This window comes from Zingiber officinale, chromosome 2A (assembly GCF_018446385.1).
Source record: "Zingiber officinale cultivar Zhangliang chromosome 2A, Zo_v1.1, whole genome shotgun sequence".
Lineage (NCBI taxonomy): Eukaryota > Viridiplantae > Streptophyta > Magnoliopsida > Zingiberales > Zingiberaceae > Zingiber > Zingiber officinale.
Genome location: NC_055988.1, coordinates 78,179,452 through 78,201,406, shown reverse-complemented (window position 1 = coordinate 78,201,406; position 21,955 = coordinate 78,179,452). Strand labels below are relative to the sequence as shown.

Genomic DNA, 21,955 nt, shown 5'->3' with positions numbered 1-21,955 from the left:
CTGCGTAGCGGGATGCAATTGGTTGAGTTCTTGCCACGAGTAAGTGTTACGGTTAGTGCAGTTGGAGGAAGGTAATATTGTTGGGCGAGTTATGAGATGATTGTGAAAATATGTTTAGATCATTAGCAGATTTTTTCGATAAGAAATCTTAAATTTATAAAATTTGATTGATTACGAGAGGTTAATAGGAGTAAAATTTGTTGGGCGCATTTCCTTTGTAAGTTTTGTCAGGCGTTACCGACTCCCACGAAGTCCTCAATCACATACATTCCTATCGAGCACAAGAACTACTTAATCTCCTCGAGATCTTCCTCACTATCCTCCCCTTAGCTTTAGGATCGTAGCACTATGATCATCCTCACCATCCTCCTGCTCAGCGCTCGCTTCAATTGCATGCATTTTTTTATCAACCTCTCAGCTCTCGAATTGCTCTAGACCATCTTCGAGACTTGGCAGATTATTCTCCTTCAACGAAACTTGGCTTTACTATCTTTGAGACTTGGCTTGAATGGTCCGACCGATTTATCAGAACTGATCAATCTACCCAAAAATTGGCAAAAATGAAAAGGCGAAGATAAAGATTTATCGATAAAGTGAATAACTTGCAAATGCGTGGAAAAACAATTTTCAACTGAACCCAACAAGAACCACAAGGATCCACTCGGCGAATTAAACTCAAACTAAGCACAAAAGTTCAACACATCAGCAATAGGAACAAAAGCCACAGGGATCTCGACAAAGAGCATGATGCAAATCAGTGAGACTGGTAGTACAACCACAGAGCCACAGCAAAACCGCTGAGGAACTCGACTCCAGATACTGAGGAAGGCGCACCGCATGAAGGGGACGGACCTGCAGCATGAGAAAGGAACTCTTCAAGCGTTTTCACGATAGCTTTTACTGAAGGTTAAGTTGCTCTCTGTGGACCAAATGATCAATACAAGGAACAAACACTGAAATCAAGCCCTAGTAAGCATCTACTTTGTTAACTTCAGCACAATTTTGATATATCGAGTTTTTGGTTCATGAAACAGTTTGATGGACTAAGGAAAGTATCTCGATACAATTGACAGATCAATCCAGCTTAGATATATTCGATTAGAGGAGCCTGAACTCAGAATTCTTCGTTCATAGGAGTCCGATGATTGGCTTTATCTGCATTTAGTTTCACAATTATGTAGGCTAGTTTAGCATGCTATACTCACATTCATATATAGCTTGAAATGCCAAGTAGTCTTCACGCTAAAATCGCATGAACACCCCTCTATACCTCCACAAAACCCAACTTTGGAAGGATCCAACTAATTTAATCTCAGACTATAGCTTGTGAAGGATCCAGACTAAATCATATTTGGATCTTGTAGCCGCTAGGGGAACCTTCATGCGAACAACAAAGATTCATCAAAACTAGATCCGCGACTATTAAGCAAGTCTTCACATCGTTCCATACAAAGGCCCCTTCATAGTCGGTGCTTCAGAAGTTAACTCATTGCTTCAACTAAAAATACCTTATTTTGTAGGGCAGGCACATGTCCTTTGTGCAGACCACCTCCTTCACCCAGCTCAAGTAGCATTTGAAAAGGGCAGAACCATAATGGATAAGATCCACTTAACTCAAGAGCTACTGAGAAACTACAACAGAAAGAGACTACCCCCGAGATGCATTTTGAAGGTGGACCTCAAAAAGGTGTTTAACTCTGTACACTAGGATTTCCTTCAAGATGTCTTCATTGGTTTGTAGTTCTCAGAGTGATACATTTCACAGATCAGAGAGTGCATCACTACTACATTTTCCTTGGCAATTAATAGTGGCATTTATGGGTATTTTCAAGGAACCAAAGGTCTTAGGCAAGGGACCCATTATCTCCCTATCTTTTGGCATATGCATGAGGTATATGACATGACTACTACAACAACACACCATACTGTCTGATTATCACTTTCACCCAAAGTGTGAGCATCTCAGAATTGTCCATTTAGCTTATGCAGATGATCTGTTACTGCTAGCCAGAGGACATATACCTTCAATCACCATCTTGGCCAACTGCTTGACATAGTTTGGAGAAATGGCTGGCCTTCATGCAAATCTAGTAAAATCTAACATCTACATGATAGGAATGGTTGAGCAAACCGAAAAGACGGATTCTGACCAACACGACCTTTCTGAAAGGCAGCATGCCTTTTAGATACTTGGGGATCCTCCTGGCCTCAGCAAAGTTAAGGATAGCAGATTACAACCCACTCATGAATTCTTTAATAAGGAAAATTAATTCCTGGCCAACGAACACCCTATGACATGCAGAGAAAGCATAACTTATTGCCTCAGTGTTGCAGGGAGTAGAGTGTTTTTGGATGTCCATTCTGTCGTTGCCATGTGGTGTCATTGATCGTGTCTATAACCTCTGCAGGGGTTTCATGTCCAAGCACCCTCCAATAGCATGGGAAGAGTTGTGCAATCCTAAGGAGAGAGGTATGGGATTCAGGGACACTTGAAAGCATGTAATCTTTCATTGCTGCCCAAGGTACTACAGTAAATTCAGGAGAAACATGACACACTATGGATCATGTGGGTTCATGACACTTACCTCATGCATGTGGATATATGGAAATGACTCTCCGCGTACGTGGACTCTCCGCTGATCAAAAACTTACTGCATATAAGGGACAACATTTTGGCTACAATTGGCACCTCAAAAGGTGCAAGACAGAAGTTGGCATCATGGTTCAACCAAGTGAAGGGGGGAGTGCAAAAAGCTTACGACCACTTCAGGGATGTGGGCACGAGAAAGGCATGGGCAAGCACTGTCTATAAGAGCTATCTGCAGTCGAGACATATATTCACCCTATGGATGTTTGACACATAGGAAACTGCCCACTAGAGAGAGGCAAGAATACTTTGAGACCAGGAGGTGCACCTTTTGCAGATTGGCATTGGAGACACAAGAGCATGTTTTCTTCAGATGTCAGCCGATCAGGGAGCTATGGAGGAGGATTAGATGGTGGTTGCACATTACCGGCGAATGTTCATTCTTCAAGCATCATTACCGGGGACCAATAGCTTGGTGAAGGCTCGACACCTTGTCATGCCATCCATGATCCACAATGTATGGATGGCAAGAAAGTGAAGCATGTTTGAGGGTGTGTATTTTGATGTAGAGTTGATTTTTAGAAAGATACAAGTACATATCTACTAATCCTTGGACATCTATTCAAATCTACTCAGGTCTGATAATTCATCTAATATTAATAGCTATCCTTGACCAACATGGTACACTTTGCGTCTTTTATATCTACATTTACCTTACCATCAATAAAATAAAAAATAAAAACACCTTATTTTGTAGGGCAGGCACATGTCCTTTGCCCCTTCATGAAGGAGAAGACCCAACAAGCCATTCATTACTCCAAGACAAAGCCTCCTACTCCATAGTCCTTGGCATAAATTAAAGGCTAGCCAATTCAATCGGCTTAACCGTTTCATGCCCGGTTCGACCAAAGAAACAGCCGACCGGAGTAAGTGTTCGTTCGGATTTGACTCAGTGCACAAGTCTGCACCAGTGGCTCGAGATCAAACCACTTAACCAGTCTGCACAAGTCTACTCCAATTACTCTGCTTCTCAGTGATTTAGCTGTCTATCACTCACGCAATTCCAAGAAACAAAGTTTTTATGCTCGATCGATCTCAGGGGAAAATAATAATGGAAATTTGCTGTAAAATATGATCTCAAGTATTGTAACTGAGAAACATACCTGAAGCAGCAGCAGCAGCAGCAGGAGCACCGGAAACTGCAAAGCAAAATCCAAAACACAAATCTCTCAACATGAAGAAGAAGAAGAAGAAGAAGAAGAAGAAGAAAGTGGCAAAAATGGGAGAAGAGCACACTGTTGCAGGGGGTGGGGATGTCGCAGTCGGAGGGAAGGGTGAGGGCCTTGGTGACGTTGATATTGAAGCTTTGGGCTTGTCCTTGGCTGGAGAGGTGGCAGATGCAGGCGGGGGCCTCCTCGACCACCTTTCCGAGGCTGGAGCAGCACTGGGCATCCGGCCTGGCAGCGGTGCTGTCGTTTTGGACGAAGGAGAGGCAGCTGACGAGGTTAAGGAGCTCGGAGGAGCAGTCGGGAGAAGGCGACGGGGCGGCGAGGGGAGGAGCAGCTTGGCTGACGCGAGCGCCGGCGGCGCAGCAGAGGAGGAGGAGGAGGAAGGGGAGGGAAAATGCCATTATTTTTTATTTTTTATTTTTTATTTTTTATTTTTTTTTTGTGGAGAGGTTGCAACTGGAGGGGGGGATTCGATCGGAAAGGAGAAGTATGCAGTGTGGAATGGAGAAAACTGCAGGATCTAGGAGATGGAGGTGACCTGTCGGAATGATGAGTGGATGTGGTGGCGGCTGTGGTGGCGGTGGGCCGGCGGAGGTGGACTTGGTAGTTGGAATTTATGGGAGGGGGCTGGACCATAGCTCGGAAAAATAGACTCGTTGCAACTCTACGACTGACTAACGATTAATGACGGAAAAGATGGCTCCTCTTAATCGATTCCTAGATTATATAACGAAAAGTAAATTATGAAATCGATTTATAGTCAAGTCAACTACTAAATTAATTAGTAGAAGAAATTTCTTTTTCCTAAAATATATATCCGTCGAAATTAATCCTTATATCGTTGTAACAAGTCTGACGTCTAGATAAATTGACTTAATAAAATTGAGAAAAATCATCAATTACAATTTAAATTTTACATGCAATCTCTACTCATAAAAAATTTTATTTCTACTTCCTGCATGTAAAATTTTATTTACTTTAACTCCCTCATGTAAATATTGTGACCTAATTGCCCCTCAGATTTTTTAAGTACAAAAATCTAAAAATGACTATAATTCCTCCAAAATTCAACACTATACACTAGAATCGAGTATATTTTCTATTAAATTGAGCATTTTTTTCCTGTTTTAATATAATTTCTCCTAAATTCAATACTATTTAAGAAAATCTAGTATATTTTCTATCCAACTAAGTATCATTTAAAGAAAATCTAGTATATTTTCTATCCAATTAAGTATCATTTAAAAAAAAATAGTATATTCAAGTATATTTTATATTAAAATTGTCCTTCATATTTTTTAGGTATAAATAGTCTAAAAATGAATATAATTCCTATTAAATTTAACATTTTAAACTAGAATTGAGTATATTTTCTATTAAATTAAGTACGAATTTTTTTCTATTTAATATAATGTCTCCTAAATTCAGCACCATTTGAAGAAAATCTAGTATATTTTTCATTCAATTGAGTATCATTTAAAGAAAATTTAATATATTTTTCATCCAATTGAGTACCATTTAAAGAAAATCTAGTATATTTTCCCTCCAATTGAGGTAGAAAAAAAATCGTACTCAATTTGATAAAAAAATATACTAGATTTTAATTTAATGTACTGAATTTAAGAGGAATTATACTCATTTTTAGATTTTTTTTATACTTAAAATATCAAGGACAATTAGATAAGTATATTTGGCTAGGGAGTGGAAATCAAAATTTGTTCCAACGAGGACTATATATAAAATTATGTTTATCAATGGAGACTACATATAAATTTTTCCAAAGATGATTATATTTTACCCAACTTCCCGTCAATCTATTCTAGAGTCAACTTTTAAGAGGACAACTAAATCCATGGACAAGCATCAACTGTTAACGGTAGCCCGGGGATAAAATGTACTGTGTTTTGAGATGGTCTTTGGAGTGATCGGAAAAGAATATTCCTTTTCTTTTGTCATAATTTATGTCTCGGTAAGAAATTAAAAGCCTCTCTTAATTGTTTTTTTATCATTATATCCATTCTATTTTATTTTCATTTATAAACTACAGCCATATTAGTTAAAAAAAAATAATTGAAATTAGATCAACTTGATCAAAATCAATTAAAAGCTATTAAAATAATTTTAATCAAAATAAATATAATTAGAATAATTTTAGATAAAATTACTAAAATTTAGAGTATTTTTGGCAAAATTACTAGTATCCATTATCCAAACAAATAAGAATATTTTAGGATGGAAAAATAGAATGGACATCATTTTAATTTTTTTTTATAACGTTTATAAAATAACACTAGAATACCATTTGATTTTTAAATATAGGATATATTCCAAAAATTAAAGTAAAATTAAAATTGTATTCCACCGACAACTTATTCCTTTAATTTATCATCTTATATTTATTAAGATATGAAACAAAAAGATGTGTACAGCTGTATAATGTAATAATAAAAATATAAGAAAATGATATAAAAGAGTCTTTTTCTCGATTAATCAATAAAAAAAATAATCCTTAATTTGGTTGCAAAATTGAGTCAAAATTTGATATCATCACCCCCATAAATTATTATTTCAAAAATTAATAGTCGTACGTGATTTATCTTCTTCGTGTTGGTCTTGAAACGAATTGACAAAGATACTGGGACGAACATATTCGTCCTTTGTCATCATTATTAGAGCTTTTAGATTTTTGTTTTTTTTATTTTTTATTTTTAGTATTTGATCCGTGGAGACGACAAGATTACGTGACAGAACTTGATCAATATAGAGCTAGTGGTATGTTCTAGGACTTGTTTAAAACATAGGTTATACGGCAATATTTGACCTCCTGAATACCCGACTTCCCGACCAATTGAGCCAAGCTGATCTGACTCGTTGAGCCATTGGATTGTCGAGTCGGTAGGACTGAGCCCCCTATTCTAGTCGAGTTATATTATTAACCAAATTCAACTTAACACAAAAAGATATAGGACATGATCCTCACTCCTCATCATCTCTGCTCCACATGGTATCCATAGATGCATACTTCTCTCAAATGAAGGGAGGGCTAGGTATGCCTTGGAGGGAGGGCTCTCGGATCCCAAAAAAAATCTCTTAATTACTTCATCCCTTTACGAAACACCAGGATGATATATGCATCAGAGTAGTTTTGTCGAGTGACTTTTAATGAGTTGTTTGATGTTTATTACTCCCCACAAGAATCGTCACACTATAAGAAGAAATATAGAAGAAGATCTCAACATCATCGAACCTTGTGTCAGGGTAAACTTACGCCGCCGGTGGTGAAATTTCTAGACCAAGACACTAGTATTATTTTTTAGACTTGTCAATTAATTTATTAGGTAAGAATCTCCTCTATAATCTATTATGAAAAAAAATACTAACAAAAAAAAAAATCTTAACTAGTTGGTTTGAGTTTGATCCTATCTTAGACCTGAGGAGATGACGTGTTGGGCACGGTGGACCAATGATTGATCGTCAGAAGACCTTTCTCTCCGAAAGGAGCTTCTCCTTCAATTCTGTGCGCAAGGAGACGATCCAACAAAACGTCAGTGTCTAAAAACTAGGTGGAGTCCCTAGCAAAGGTCCTCCGATGCTCAAGTCAGTCCCAATCCAAACAAATAGAAGAATAATCAGAACGTATGTGCAAGAGTAGAGTTGCAGATGTTAGTGAGTATACCTTTATCATGGAGAAGACTCCCCTTTATATACCACATCACCTAACATTTGTAATCATAAGGTGACATAGTATGTCAGAGGTCGTTAGGTAAAGGAGAGGGTACACTTAGGTGATACGCCGTAATTGTCTGAAGAATCTTCCATTTACCCATATGTATACCCATTTTATTGTTTATAGTTTCTGTTATAACTAATGTTAATGAAGAAATATGTTGTTATAAGTGGTCGGCTGACAGAAGACAAGGTGATCATTGAAGAAGGCTCCAGAAGAATATTCTCTGACACATGGTTAAGTTATTGTCTGCTGAATATATCTTGGCTGGTCCTTAAGCTGGCTGCCTGATTAGAATGTTGTCTGTTGAATATATCCCGTCCAGTTCTTAAGTCGGCCGCTTGATTGGAATATTATCTGTTGAATATATCCCGACCGGTCCTTAAGTCGACCGCCTGATTGGAATGTTGTCTGTTGAATATATCCCGACAGGTCATTACGCCGGCCGCTTGATTGGAATGTTGTATGTTGAATATATCCCAGTCAGTCCTTACGTCGGTGGCCTGATTGGAATGTTGTCTGTTGAATATATCCCAGCTAGTCCTTAAGTTGGCTGCCTGATTGGAATGTTATATGTTGAATATATCCCGACTAGTCCTTAAGTCGGCCGCATAATTGGAATGTATTGCATAATATGCCCTATTGTATATTATACTGCATATATCTGGGTCGGCCATTAAGGCCAACCCCCTTTATACCTGCTTCAGCCATTAAGCCGCTTGACTGTATTCTGTACCATCCTGAGATATTTGTTTGAAGAATAATGTAGTGTCATGATCATATTGGAAATCCGTTCAAAAAATATAATGCAAAGCCTCATGCTTCCTGGAAATCCGTCTGATAATCTATGCTTTGTTGAAATTCTGTTCGAGTAATAATATGATAGTAAACATTGTAGGTTCATTCGTCCTTTTACTCGACCAGATATATAATGGGCCATTAAGAGAAATGCAGCTATGCTATGAAAGATTCAACCAGTATACTAAATCAGGTCACATCCTATCTTTGTCTAATCAGTTTTTTGTACGGTCGGAGTGTCTAATGCACTGTTTGGGAGGAGGTGAGGGAAGGGGAGGGAAGGCTAAAGAAGGGGACAGGAAACTTGAAACCTTGTTTGGGAGAAAGTGAGCTACGAAAAGGAAGGGTAAACTTTAACCTTCCTTATCCATGAAACGAAAGAATTTCTTATACCCCGGTTTGGGGTGTAAGGAAGGATAAGGGGAATTAAAAAAAATTATGTTCCAACTTTATTTCTATTTTATTATATTAATTCTAAAAATAATTGTTTAGGTATTCTTTACGTCACGACGAAAAACACTCGCATCACCTAACTCACATCGCCCAATGCTCGCACTCCGTCGATGCCCACACCAATTTTAACGCCGATGTCAACTTCGATGCCAACACCGATGCCAACGCTAACTTTGACACCGACACTGACTTTGATGTCAATGCCAACTTTAACACCGACACCGACTTCGACGTCGACGCTAACACTAATACTGTTGCCGACACTGACTTTAACAAATGAGCTATAATTGCATGAATGCGTAAGTCTTAACTAATAAATGTATGCAAGATGCACTGGGTTTTTGAACGCGTAAGTCTTTAATAAAAGTGAAGATAATTTTGGAATTTTATATATTTAACTTTAATTATACTCACTTTCCTCCCAAACATGGTAACACATGTTACATTAGTGACTCTCTCTTCCTCCCAAACAAGGATAATATAAATACTTTACTTCCCTTTCCTTTCTCTCTATTCCCCTCCCTTCCCCTTTTCGTTAATGAACCTTTGCTCACCCCATCTAAACAAAGGATAAAGATTGTCTACCTTTGTGGCTGAACGGATACACACAGGCACACTGTCATCTGGAAATCAATTAGGGCGACAGACAATCAAGGTCGCCCGGGCGAGTATATGAGGATTCATATGAAGTAAAGAGTTTAACTCTCACCTTGGTCATACTTATGGTTGATATGTTGTGGAGTGAGTTGATCATTCCGGCCAGCACATGAGATCGGCCGACCTTCACCTTGGTCACCTCAATACACGAGATTCTCAGTTAGCCTCATTGACTATCTCTGGAGGTGACCTTCCCAACCCTATGGAAGTTTCCCACCGATCACTAGGATAAATAGGGAAGCGCACGCGGCGACCAATCCAAAAACCTCGCATGCTACAAGAACATACATACTCTTGAACTGTGATGAGGTCAAACTATACATAAAGTAAGTTGATTTCTCTAATCAAACATTTATCCCCCATTTAATTTTTTTACTTGATATCCTAATTTTCTTAAAATTACCTTTTTTTTTCTTGTTTGTACGAAAACAAATATATCTACAAATCTATCAATGGGTGCAAGTGAAGTAGCTTAAAAGTTAGATGCCGGATTTACATTATGATTTCAAATATATATATAAGTTAGAGAATTTATCAAATTTTTAAATTTATGTGTATTAGGAAGTGTCCTAATTTATACTATTTTTATAGGTAAAAGACCATAGAATATCAAATATGTAAGATGATAAGATAATGTATCTTGCAACAGGACTCCTCTGTAAAATAAAGGTCTACTCTGATTACTATGTTAATGATCTCAAATTCAATGTGGCACAACAAGATTCACAGAGATTAACTTATAATTCTAGTATTTACGTCAAAGGATCTATGGACAATAATAACACTCAGTTTGATTACTATGGTAAACTTGAGGAAATTATAGAGGTTGAATATTCTGCATTACCTATAAAAAGGTGTGTGTTATTCAAATATTTATGGTATGATCCCACCCTAAGAATAGGTACCAGAGTACATCCAATCTATAATTTAGTTTAGGTTAATGCAAATAAAATTTCAACATATTTGAACCTTTCATTTTCGAGGTACAAGAGGATCAAGTTTTCTACCTTGAATACCTTACAAAGAGAAGAAGATATAGTAAATGGTTGTTTGTTAGTCAAATGAAGCCTCGCTCGACTATAAAAATGTTGAACACCATCACTGCTCAAAATCATGATGCATTTCAGAATGACGAAGTAGAGAGACATTCGGTTAATTCACAACTTCAATCCGCATCTCAATTACTTGTAGATGTTAATGTCACTTATAAGGATATAAATGATGGAGAGATGTCCAACGGTGAGGATGACGTTGGACTAGCAAAGTCTAGCGATGGACGATGAGGACTTGGAAACCGTTAATGTTGATTAGTTAGATGTTAATGATGATTAAGTATTAGCATTATTATTCATCAAGTTATGTTTCTATATTGATTTGTATCGATGTCATGCATGTTTCTAAACATTATTATGTTATGTTGTAATATTATTTTGTAGATATTATTATAGTAGAGCAGTAGGTAGTAGCACCCCGTGGCTACAAGGTTCTTAGAGTTATCGGAGACTCGTAAGTATTTTATGCTATTAGTAATTCAAGTTCATATATTACTGTAATAATTTTTATACCTTAATATTTTTTCTTGCAGATTTATTCCTAATGGTCACCGGGTTACCACTTATATCATTGAAAAATTTAAAGAATGAGTATTCACTTCTGGTACTATATGGAGACATGTAGACCAGAAGATGAAGATGTTTTATTATAATGAATTTATAGTAAGTAAATTTAATATATTTGGTATTCTATAATATATTTATCCTTTAATATACTAAATTTTAAACTTATAATTGTAGAAAAGATACACATGGGAAGAAAGGCAAGAAGAATAATTTAAAGCTACATTGAATTAGTTACTGTACCAAACTTTACAGAGACCTTATGTACTATATAAGAAAGAATGACATTATGTCGACGTATGTTTTCGAGGCGACATGGAATGCATTAACAGCCACCTGGGCTACAGAAAGGTGACAAGAAAATGCTGAAAATGCTCGATCAAATAAAAATACAGAGCCAGTGGCCCGAGCATCGAAACCGCTCGACATATGTCAAGATCCAGATATATTGTTGAGCATGTCATGGATATGGTGAGTTTAATTTAAAGTTATACTTTGTAACAAAATTTATATTTATTACTAAACTCGTATAATTTTGTCCTAAATTATTTATGTATGTAGGAACATGATCTTATCCGACAGCTCACATGTATAAAGGTCTTTCTTAAGACCCACAAGAAGAAGAATGAGACATTTGTTGATTCTCGATCCATGACCCTATACGTAAGGTTATTAACATTATTATATTTATTCATTTATATCTTGATTAACTTTAGTAATTGTGATCAAATTGAATATTAATCATATTATATTTTTCGCATAGGAACAAAAGACAGATAGAGTGGCTTAGGCATCTTAGCCATCATTAGAGGGAGGGAGTCACAACGTCTATCTATTGACACGCTAAATAAGATTTATTATGATGCCGGTGGAAGAACAAAAAACTCCACCCTCTACAACCTTAGCTGTCAGGCTAAAGTTACATTTGATCATTTGAGAACTCCTAGGGGTCGTACTAGTTCCTCTTCTTCTACTGAGGCGCAGTCTTTAAGACATAAAAATGAAGAATTGCACACTCAACTTAAGTCAATGGATAAGAGGATGACCACTATAGATCAGTGAAGGGCCACAGAAAGTAGAGAGGGTCGTTGATGACTAGAGGAGAGCCGAGGAGAATCGGAGGAGGGCCGAACGTGACGCGAATAATGAAGCTCGCGTTACCCATATATGAGCAGTCATAACGAATTTCTCCCAAACCCAGACACCACATGGTTTTGAGTCACAGGAGACTCAAGACTCATTTGACCGTAGTGATTAGCTTTTCTGAGGTTTGTTCAACTACAACTTAATTTTTTATTTATCATACATAAACCATGCAAAATATATTTCTTTTATTTTGATATTTTAATATGCTCATTTCTAAATATTATTATTATATATTTTAGGAGTCCCTATTTACATATTCATCATGATCATTATCATCTTTCTATATATTTTTTATTACATGTAAAATTAGTTATACATATATGCAAAATTTTTAATTATACATTAATCTAATCATAATCTATTGTATTTAACTTTCTATAGGATTTTATATTACTAATATTGATCCGGTGGTAAGAACGGGGGCCCCCGTTCCGAGAAGTCAACGCCATGTGGAAGTCAAAAGGTTAAAAGGACTATCGGAGAAGGGTGGACCGACCGGACGACCGGACGACCGGAAAAGGTTGGACCGACCGGACGACCGGAAAAGGTTGGACCGACCGGCCGACCGGAAAAGGGGTGGACCGACCGACCGATCGACCGACCGGGGTCTAAATGAAAGCAAAGGCACCCCGGCGGGAGTCGGGGTTCCGACGCTCATGTTGAACAGGGTCGTATGGCCGAACGGGTAGCCTGCTCGGCCAAAGACATAAAGTAGTCACACTGCGAACAGTCCACAGAGCACACGACCGGGAATCTCCCGAGTGGACCAGCACATACGACCGATCGGACGTGAGGGAATCGCCGACCGGCCGGACACTCGGTATGGGGTAAAAGGAGAAAAGGATAAGGGAACATCTTCTGACAGGGGGTATGTTCGACGATCAGGCTATACGCAGGATCTTATGACAGAGGGTTCCGCTGTCCCATCAAAGATGTGCTCGGACTGTAGCAGTATGGTGTCAGGTAAGCTTTTCTGACAAGCCCATACTGAGGTATGGGCTGAGGACACGTATTCACCTCGGTATGTGTGCTTGAGCCCCCTCACAGCTCTATATAAGGAGCCTCACACTTCGCCGGAGGTACGCATTCTCTGATATTCGGAGCCACCACTTTGTTGTCCACTTGCCTGACTTGAGCGTCGGAGGGTCGTCGCCGGGAATCCCTTCCTGGCCCGACTTCTTTGCAAGTTCGCCGGAGCTCCGTACGAGTGGTCGGAGATCTACATTAGCAGTTCGGAGAGCGTCACGTGCCCAGCGTCCGTTGATTCAGCGTTCGGACAGGATCAATTTGGCTCCGTCTGTGGGAACGCTCTGTTAGGATGTATACTAAAAGCCTAACTTTTGGTATAAAATATTTATCTAGAAATAAGAATCACATTGGTCAAATGTCTACATTTGTGATAAATGTAGTTGTTCAATTAATTTATATTGTAGATAACATGATGTGTGGTGTCACACACAGAAGATCATGTTATCAGTACCTTATAAATTATAAACAGTAGCTCACGACCATGATGGAAAGGAACAAACCATTGGAAGGTCGTAGTGTAATTAGGTGTTAGTTTATCTTAACTATATAATTACACTAGTACACTAAGAGTGTATTGAGTAGGACCATTAGAGATCGTTTCTTTTATACTGACTTTATAAAAAAACAAAGACCTCAGTTATTATGGAAGTATGTGCTCTTAATCCTAATATAATAACAAGCACATATATTTGATATTTATTTCTTTAATTTATCAATGGGTGAGATTTAATTCGATGAATCAATAAGCCCGATAAGTTGGGAAATGATATCACTTATAGTGTGTGTTGTTGATTATAGAAGGAAACTGTGTCCTAGTAATCTAGTTTGAGAATGTCCCCAAGAGGAGCTTATAAGGATTGTCATGTTAAACCCTGCAGGTGGACTTAGTCCAACATGACGATAAGGTTGAGTGGTACTACTCTTGGATCTAGATATTAATTAAGTGAGTTGTCAGTAACTTACTTAATTAGTGGACATTTGTTATCTTAAACACAGGGAGACTGACATACTCATAATAAGAAGGAGCCCAAAATGTAATTTGGGATTGGTGTGGTAGTTCAATAATAGTTCTTTAGTGGAATGAATTATTATTGATGAAATTAAGTTGTGTGTTCGGGGCGAATACGGGATGCTTAATTTCATCGGGAGACCAAAACCAATTCCTCCTCTCGGTCCCTATCGTAGCCTCTAGTATATAGAGATTTATACCCACCGCATACCCACCTTCTTACCCATCCAATGGGGCCGGCCAAGCTAGCTTAGAACCCAAGCTAGGGTCGGCCAAGACCAAGTGGATGAGCTATGTAGGTGGCCGGCCAAAGCTTGGGTCCCAAGCTTAGGTGGCCAGCCACTAGAATATTAAAAAGGATTTTTATTAAAATTATTTCTTATGTGGATATCATGATTTTAAAAGAGAGTTTAAAAATTAAAAATTTACTTTTATAGCTTTCTACAAAAGATTAAGAGAAGAGATTAATCTCTTTCCTTATTTGTAGTTTGAAAGGATGGTTTTAATTTTTGGTAAAAACTTTCCTTATTTGTAAATCATCTACATGTTTAAAAGAGAGTTTAAAATTTGAAATCTTTCCTTATTTGTTGATTAAAGGAGGATTTTAAATTTTAAGAAAACTTTCCTTTTTAATCATGTTCATGATTTAAAAGAGAGTTTAAAATTAAATACTCTCTTTTATAAGTTTCTACAAAAGATTAAGAAAAGATTTGATATCTTTCCTTATTTATAGATTAAAAGAGATTTTAATTTATAGAGATAACTTTCTTTTTATCCACATGTTTAAAAGAAAGATTTTAATTTATTAAATTTCCTTTTTATAAACCAATCATGAAGGGATAAAAATTATTGGAAAAATTTTATAAATTTCCGGAAGCAAATAAGGAAGTTTTAATTTGTGTTTAAAATTGTATTTGCTTGGAGATTTGTATAATGGCCGGCCATTGTAAATTGAGAAGAGAAAAATTATTTTTAATTAAATAAATTTTCCTTTTCATGGCAAAAGAATTAAGGAAGTTTTTATTTAAATTTCCTTATTTGCCAAGACCAAGGATTATAAAACAGGGGGTAGAGGTGCCTTCATGGGTGAACGACTCTATTATTTTTCTCCCTCTTTTCTTCCTTGGGTGTGGCCGACCCTTTCTTTCCTCTCATCTCCTTTGTGTGGCCGAAATCTTCTCATGGTGGAGATAGCTTTGGTGGCCGGATCTAAGAAGGAGAAGAAGGAGAGAAAAGAAGCCTCTTTTCTAGCATCCCTTGGAGCATGGTGGTGGTGGCCGAACCTCTTCATCCTAGGAGAAGTTTTGATGGTCGAAACTTGCAAGGAAGAAGAAGGTGCTTGGTGGTTCTCATCTCGGAAGATCGTTGCCCACACAACGTCCGAGGTTAGAAGAGGAATACGGTAGAAGATCAAGAGGTCTTTTTAAAAGGTATAACTAGTAATTTTTCTTTCCGCGTCATACTAGTTATTTTTGGAAATAATACCAAATACAAGAGGCATGCGATTCTAGTATTTCGAATATGTTTTTCGATGTTGTGTTCTTTTATTTTTTTTTCCTTGTAATTTGTTTGTTCTTTTCGGTTAACCTAAAGTTATTTTAGGAAATTAAATATTAGCTTTTCATAAAAGGTTTTGTCTAGTCGGTGGTGGTTGCTCCCATATCCAAGAAGGCCATGTGCCTCGCCACGTCAGTACTGGGAACCAATTATGGAAATTAATATTTAATGGAATTAATAACTTAAGGTGATTTGGGTCGAACGTGTTAAGTTCCGCAGGAGACCCAAGTCAAAACCTAAAAGAACAAGTAGATTAAATTTTGGATCAAACGTGTTAAGTTCCGCAGGCAATCCAAAATTTAATTTAAAAGAACACATGGTAGCTAGGAAAAGGTTCAGACCTTTGTACAAAATTTTTGTACAGAGGAACCTCTAGGTTTTCCGAGTAGCAACCAACAATTGGTATCAGAGCTAGGGTTTTGCCTCTGTGTATTTGGTATTAGGTTAATTATGCACATGTCATACATAATTTAGGCAGGTTAATAGTAGGATGTGCTAACTTTGTGGATGCAGGATCCAACTATTATGGCTTTTAGTTATTATGTGTGTGATTGGGCCCTTGGACATGTCAAGGGCATTTTATTGTGTGTGCATGATTGTATTATAAAATACAGCAGGAGCTGTATTTAGTTTTATTAGGATTTTATTTTTGATCTAGTTACATGTACATTCCTTTTATGGAATATAGGATCGATGGATGTAAATTTTATTTTATGTTCGATCTAGTTTACATGTACATTCCTTCGAGGAATATAGGATCAAAAAATGTAAAATTCTATTTATGTCGCGGATCGAATCTTGCAAGGCGTGGAACCTTTTGAGGACCAGAGGCACAGCGGAACAAGGAGCAAGATGGATGCGACAACTAGACCCGGTGGCGGTGGCCAAAGATGACAGCAGCTAGGGTTGACGACACACGGAGGACAACAATAGATAAAAGTCATAATAGTTGAAAATTAGTTTTTCTATTTATTGCTTTTTATGCTGTGTTGTGTGTGCTTGTTAGTATGCATGTTAGGTAGACTAGCATAGTTAAAATTCCTCATTTATAAATAACTAAGTGGGAGAGGGATTTTTAAGTAAATCCCATGGTCTCCATTACTGGTTTGTAAGTGATGCAAACAAGCTTGCGCGTTGGCTCTGAGTGTCTTCCTCCATAATGGATGAGCTTGTTTGTGGATCACTAGAACAGACTTCCATTTTTGGATGACTATAGGAAGTTAATTAAGAGTGTGTGATCTTCCCCAACGGAAGGGGCATAATCTTATTAATGGACTTAGTGTCAAGTAATGGTATACACTTAGACACATCTAACAGTATCCTCCCCATCGGAGTCACTGCTATTATTTGTGTGACCAAATGATACCAACTATTAATTTTATCTGTCAAAAAGTTAGGTTGACAAGATAATAAAATTAATGGGTTAAAACCCTCCTTTTACAAATGTTGAATTTGTATACGTCCACACTAACGTGGCATGCAAAATTCACGGTGTTTAAGGTGTTGGTGAATTTAAATAATATTGTTTGAGGAATCAATATTTTTTTAAATTCAAAAGTTTTTGACCAAATATTTGATCAAAGACAGATCAACTATTAATTTTATTCGTCATAAAGTAAAGTTGACGAGATAATAAAATTAATGAATAAAATCTCCTCTTCGATTTTGTATACGTCCACACTATCGTGGCATATAAAATTCATGGGGATTTTTAAGGAGTTGATCTTAACCAAATATTTTTGTAATTCTTAGGATTTAAATATTTGTCAATATCCTAGTAATCATACTATAGAAAAGGCTTAGTAGTCCCAATTGTAAGGATTGGAAATAGGATTTGGACATTAAGGTAGACTGTCTTCTTAGAACTAAGAACAACATAGGTGTATTTAATTCATTAGTTGAAACATGTTTAGTGGTGTTATCTACCAGAACCTGGAGTGTAGATACAGATGTCATTAATCATGTCCGCAATTCATTGCAGGGTTCCAGGAAACCCAGCAACTAAATGAAAATTAAAACACCGTCCACATGGGCACTACTGTAAAAATGGTAGCTGTTGCAGTGGGAGATGTTTATCTTTTGATAAGAATAAAACATGGATTTTTGAGTAATTGTCTTTACGCACCAAGTTTAGAAAGAACTAGTTTTCAGTTTCTAAACTATTCAAAGAACTTGATATTCTACCTCTTTTAATAATAAAGTTGTTATTAAGAAAAAGAGGGAAGTTATCTGTTCTGGTACGTTGGTTGGCAATTTATAAATCCAATAACTCTCATGATGCAACAAATGGAAATTAGTAACACATCTTCTAACTTTAAGAGAAAGTAACCTTTGGAAATGAACCAATTATATCTTTGGCATCTAAGGCTAGGTTATATTAACTTGAGTATGATTCATTGGTAGCTGATGAATTTTTGGGTTCATTAGTAGTGGAAATCTTTCCAACCTGCGAGTCTTACTTGGAAGGAAAAATAACCAAGAAGCTTTCAAGTCTAAAGGGTATGGAGTCAAAGATATGTTGAAATTGGTTCATTCTAATTTATGTGATCCTATGACTATCCGGACAAGAGGTAGTATTGAATATTTCGTCTATTTTATAGACAACTATTCAAGATACAAATAAATTTACTTAATGTACCGCAAGACTAAGTACTTTGATTAGTTCAAAGAGTACTAGGCTGATGTGGAGAAACGACAAAGTAAAAAGACACTATGGTGAGATCATAGTGGCAAGTACCTCTTGGGAGAATTTATGAGTCACTTATCAGAAGTAGGGATTCAATCCAAACTAACTGCACCTGGTACACCTCTACAGAATGGTGTAGTAGAAAGAAGGTATAGGACTCTTATGGAAATAAGTAGATTGATGATGAGTTATTTTACCAAATTCATTTTAAGGATATACTCTGGAAACGGAAGTGAACATAGTACCTTCCAAAGTCAGAACTCTCTACTCATATAGAATTGCTGAATAGGCGTAAGCCTATTTTGAAGCATATTCGGATTCGGTAGTCCAGCACATATGCTGAAGAGAGACAATGATAAGTTGGACAGGAATTCACTTGTTTATGGGTTATCCTAGAGAAATGAAAGTAGGTTTATAGTCTTAAAAATCAGAAGGTCATTGTTAGCATCAATGACCGATTTTTAGAAAATGACTATGTAATAAACCTTGTGCCCATAAGAAAATTTGTTCTTAAGGAAATAATAAAAGACATGTCTAATCTAGTACCAATTGTACAAGATGAGTTACCACAAGGAAACTGCAACACGTATTACAAATGATACATAATTGCAGAAAGTGTCTTGTCGTAGTGGGAGGGTTGTTAGGCAACCTAAAAGGATTCATGTTTTGGGAGAGTTTTTGGACTCGATCCCTAGAGGACATGAACCTGATCTCCGGACATATGACGAAGCACTCCAAGATAAAGATGCAACATCTTGGCAAAGAGTAATGAATAACATAATTAGAATATATGTATTCTAATAAAATCTGGAAGCTTGTAGAACCACCAAATGGTGTAAAAGCCTTTGGGTGTAAAAATGTCTATAATAGGAAAAGAGGGATAGACAGGAAGGTAGAAACTTTCAAAAGCAAGGCTAGATGAAAAAGGAAACTTTTTCACTGGTAGCCATGCTTAAGTCTATCCGGATTCTTTTATCTATTTGACAAGCGGATGTCAAGACAGCATTCCTTAATGGAAGTCTTGAAGAAAGCATCCATATAAAGCAACCAGAAGGGTTCATTGTAAAGGGCTAAGAGCATCTTGTGTGCAAGCTCAATCAGTCTATGGACTAAGGCAAAGCTTCAAGGTCTTGGAACATCCAGTTTATCAAAGTAATCCAGACCTATGGATTTATTGAGTAAACAGATAAGTCTTGTGTATACAAAAGGTGTGATGGAAACGTGGTGGTATTTCTTGTACTATACGTAGATAATATTTTTGGTAGTTGGAAACAATATCAAAATATTGTCAGAAGTAAGGGTATGGTTGTCCAAATAATTCGATATAAAGGACTTGGGAGAATGTATATATTTTGAGATCAAAGTAATAAGGAATCGCAAGAAAAATATATATATATATCCCAAGCTTAATACATCGGAAAAATCCTTGCTCGTTTTTAGCATGCAAAACTCCTAGAAAGGTTTCTTACCTTTTAAGCATGGAGTGTCTTTATCTAAAGAGATGTTTCCGATGACATCAAAGGAGATTGAGGACATGTAGGCAGTTTTTTATGCTTCGGCAGTTAGACAACCTAATGTATGCTATGCACGAGATCAGAAATCTGTTTTGCCAAGGGCATAGTTAGCAGATATCAAAGTAACCCTAGACAAGGACATTGGACTGCAGTAAAGCATATATTAAAAGTACCTTAGAGGCACTAGAGATTATATGCTAGTTTACAAGGCAGTTATTTTGGTTCATGTAGGTTGCACGGATTTTGACTTCCAATCGGATAAGGACAATAATAAGTCGACCTCGGGGTTTTTATGTTTACTTTAGGAGGAAAAGTCATAACTATGGAAGAGTGATAAGCATAGGTGTTTTTCTGGACTCCACCATAGAAGCTGAGTATATGACAAGCCTTTGAGGTAGTCATAAAAGCTGAATGACTTAATAACCTCAAGATAGACTTAGATATGATTTCTAGTTTGTCCAAAGATTATTACAATTTATTGTAATAATAATGGTGCAGTAGCAAACTCGAAGAAACCATGAGTCTATAAGGCAAGTAAACACAATAGAGCGCAAGTACTACCCAATACGAGAAATTGTATAACGAGGAGAAGTTGTTGCCGCCTAGATTGCATCAGATGATAACCTAAGGTCCTTAAGGCAAGAGCTTTTTGAAAGGCATGGGAATCAGATGTATGGCAGCAGATATGGCAGCTTAGTCTTTTAGTATAAGTGGGAGATTATTAGGATGTATACTAAAAGCCTAGCTTTTGGTATGAACATTTATCTAGAAATAAGAATCACATTGGTCAAATGTCTACATTTATGATAAATGTAGTTACTCAATTAATTTATATTGTAGATAACATGGTGTGTGGTGTCACACACAGAAGATCATGTTATCGGTTCCTTATAAATTATAAACAGTGGCTCACGACCAAGATGGAAAGGAACAAACCATTGGAAGGTCGTAGTGTAATTAGGTATTAGTTTATCTTAACTATATAATTACACTAGTACACTAAGAGTGTATTGAGTAGGACCATTAGAGATCGTTTCTTTTATACTGACTTTATAAAAAAACAAAGACCTCAGTTATTATGGAAGTATGTGCTCTTAATCCTAATATAATAACAAGCACATATATTTGATATTTATTTCTTTAATTTATCAATGGGTGAGATTTAATTCGATGAATCAATAAGCCCGATAAGTTGGGAAATGATATCACTTATAGTGTGTATTGTTGATTATAGAAGGAAACTGTGTCCTAGTAATCTAGGTTGAGAATGTCCTCAAGAGGAGCTCATAAGGATTGTCATGTTAAACCCTGCAGGTGGACTTAGTCCAACATGACGATAAGGTTGAGTGGTACTACTCTTGGAGCTAGATATTAATTAAGTGAGTTGTCAGTAACTTATTTAATTAGTGGATATTTGTTATCTTAAACACAGGGAAATTGACATACTCATAATAAGAAGGAGCCCAAAATGTAATTTGGAATTGGTGCGGTAGTTCAATAATAGTTCTTTAGTGGAATGAATTATTATTGATGAAATTAAGTTGTGTGTTCGGGGCGAACACGGGATGCTTAATTTCATCGGGAGACCAAAACCAATTCCTCCTCTCGGTCCCTATCGTAGCCTCTAGTATATAGAGATTTATACCCACCGCATACCCACCTTCTTACCCATCCAATGGGGCCGGCCAAGCTAGCTTAGAACCTAAGCTAGGGTCGGCCAAGACCAAGTGGATGAGCCATGTAGGTGGCCGGCCAAAGCTTGGGTCCCAAGCTTAGGTGGCCAGCCACTAGAATATTAAAAAAGATTTTTATTAAAATTATTTCTTATGTGGATATCATGATTTTAAAAAAGAGTTTAAAAATTAAAAATTTACTTTTATAGCTTTCTACAAAAGATTAAGAGAAGAGATTAATCTCTTTCCTTATTTGTAGTTTAAAAGGATGGTT

The 21,955-nt window shown here is 36.8% G+C and overlaps 1 protein-coding gene across 1 annotated transcript; it reads right to left on the bottom strand.

The window, feature by feature from the left end:
* Positions 1–581: 581 nt before the first annotated feature.
* Positions 582–4,508, bottom strand: LOC122041284 (non-specific lipid transfer protein GPI-anchored 2-like). The gene is made up of 3 exons (XM_042600922.1): positions 3,884–4,508; positions 3,751–3,786; positions 582–852 (listed from the first exon to the last, which is right to left on the bottom strand). Exons 1-3 carry the CDS (start codon positions 4,215–4,217, stop codon positions 755–757), a joined length of 468 nt encoding a protein of 155 aa, XP_042456856.1. The 5' UTR covers positions 4,218–4,508; the 3' UTR covers positions 582–754.
* Positions 4,509–21,955: the final 17,447 nt, after the last annotated feature.

Excerpts from the sequence above, each read along its gene's own strand:
- LOC122041284 (XM_042600922.1), bottom strand. The coding sequence starts at position 4,217 with ATGGCATTTTCCCTCCCCTTCCTCCTCCTCCTCCTCTGCTGCGCCGCC. Across the intron at positions 3,787-3,883 it reads CATCCCCACCCCCTGCAACA|TTTCCGGTGCTCCTGCTGCT; the intron begins GTGTGCTCTTCT and ends TTTGCTTTGCAG. Across the intron at positions 853-3,750 it reads TGCTGCTGCTGCTGCTTCAG|GTCCGTCCCCTTCATGCGGT; the intron begins GTATGTTTCTCA and ends CTCATGCTGCAG.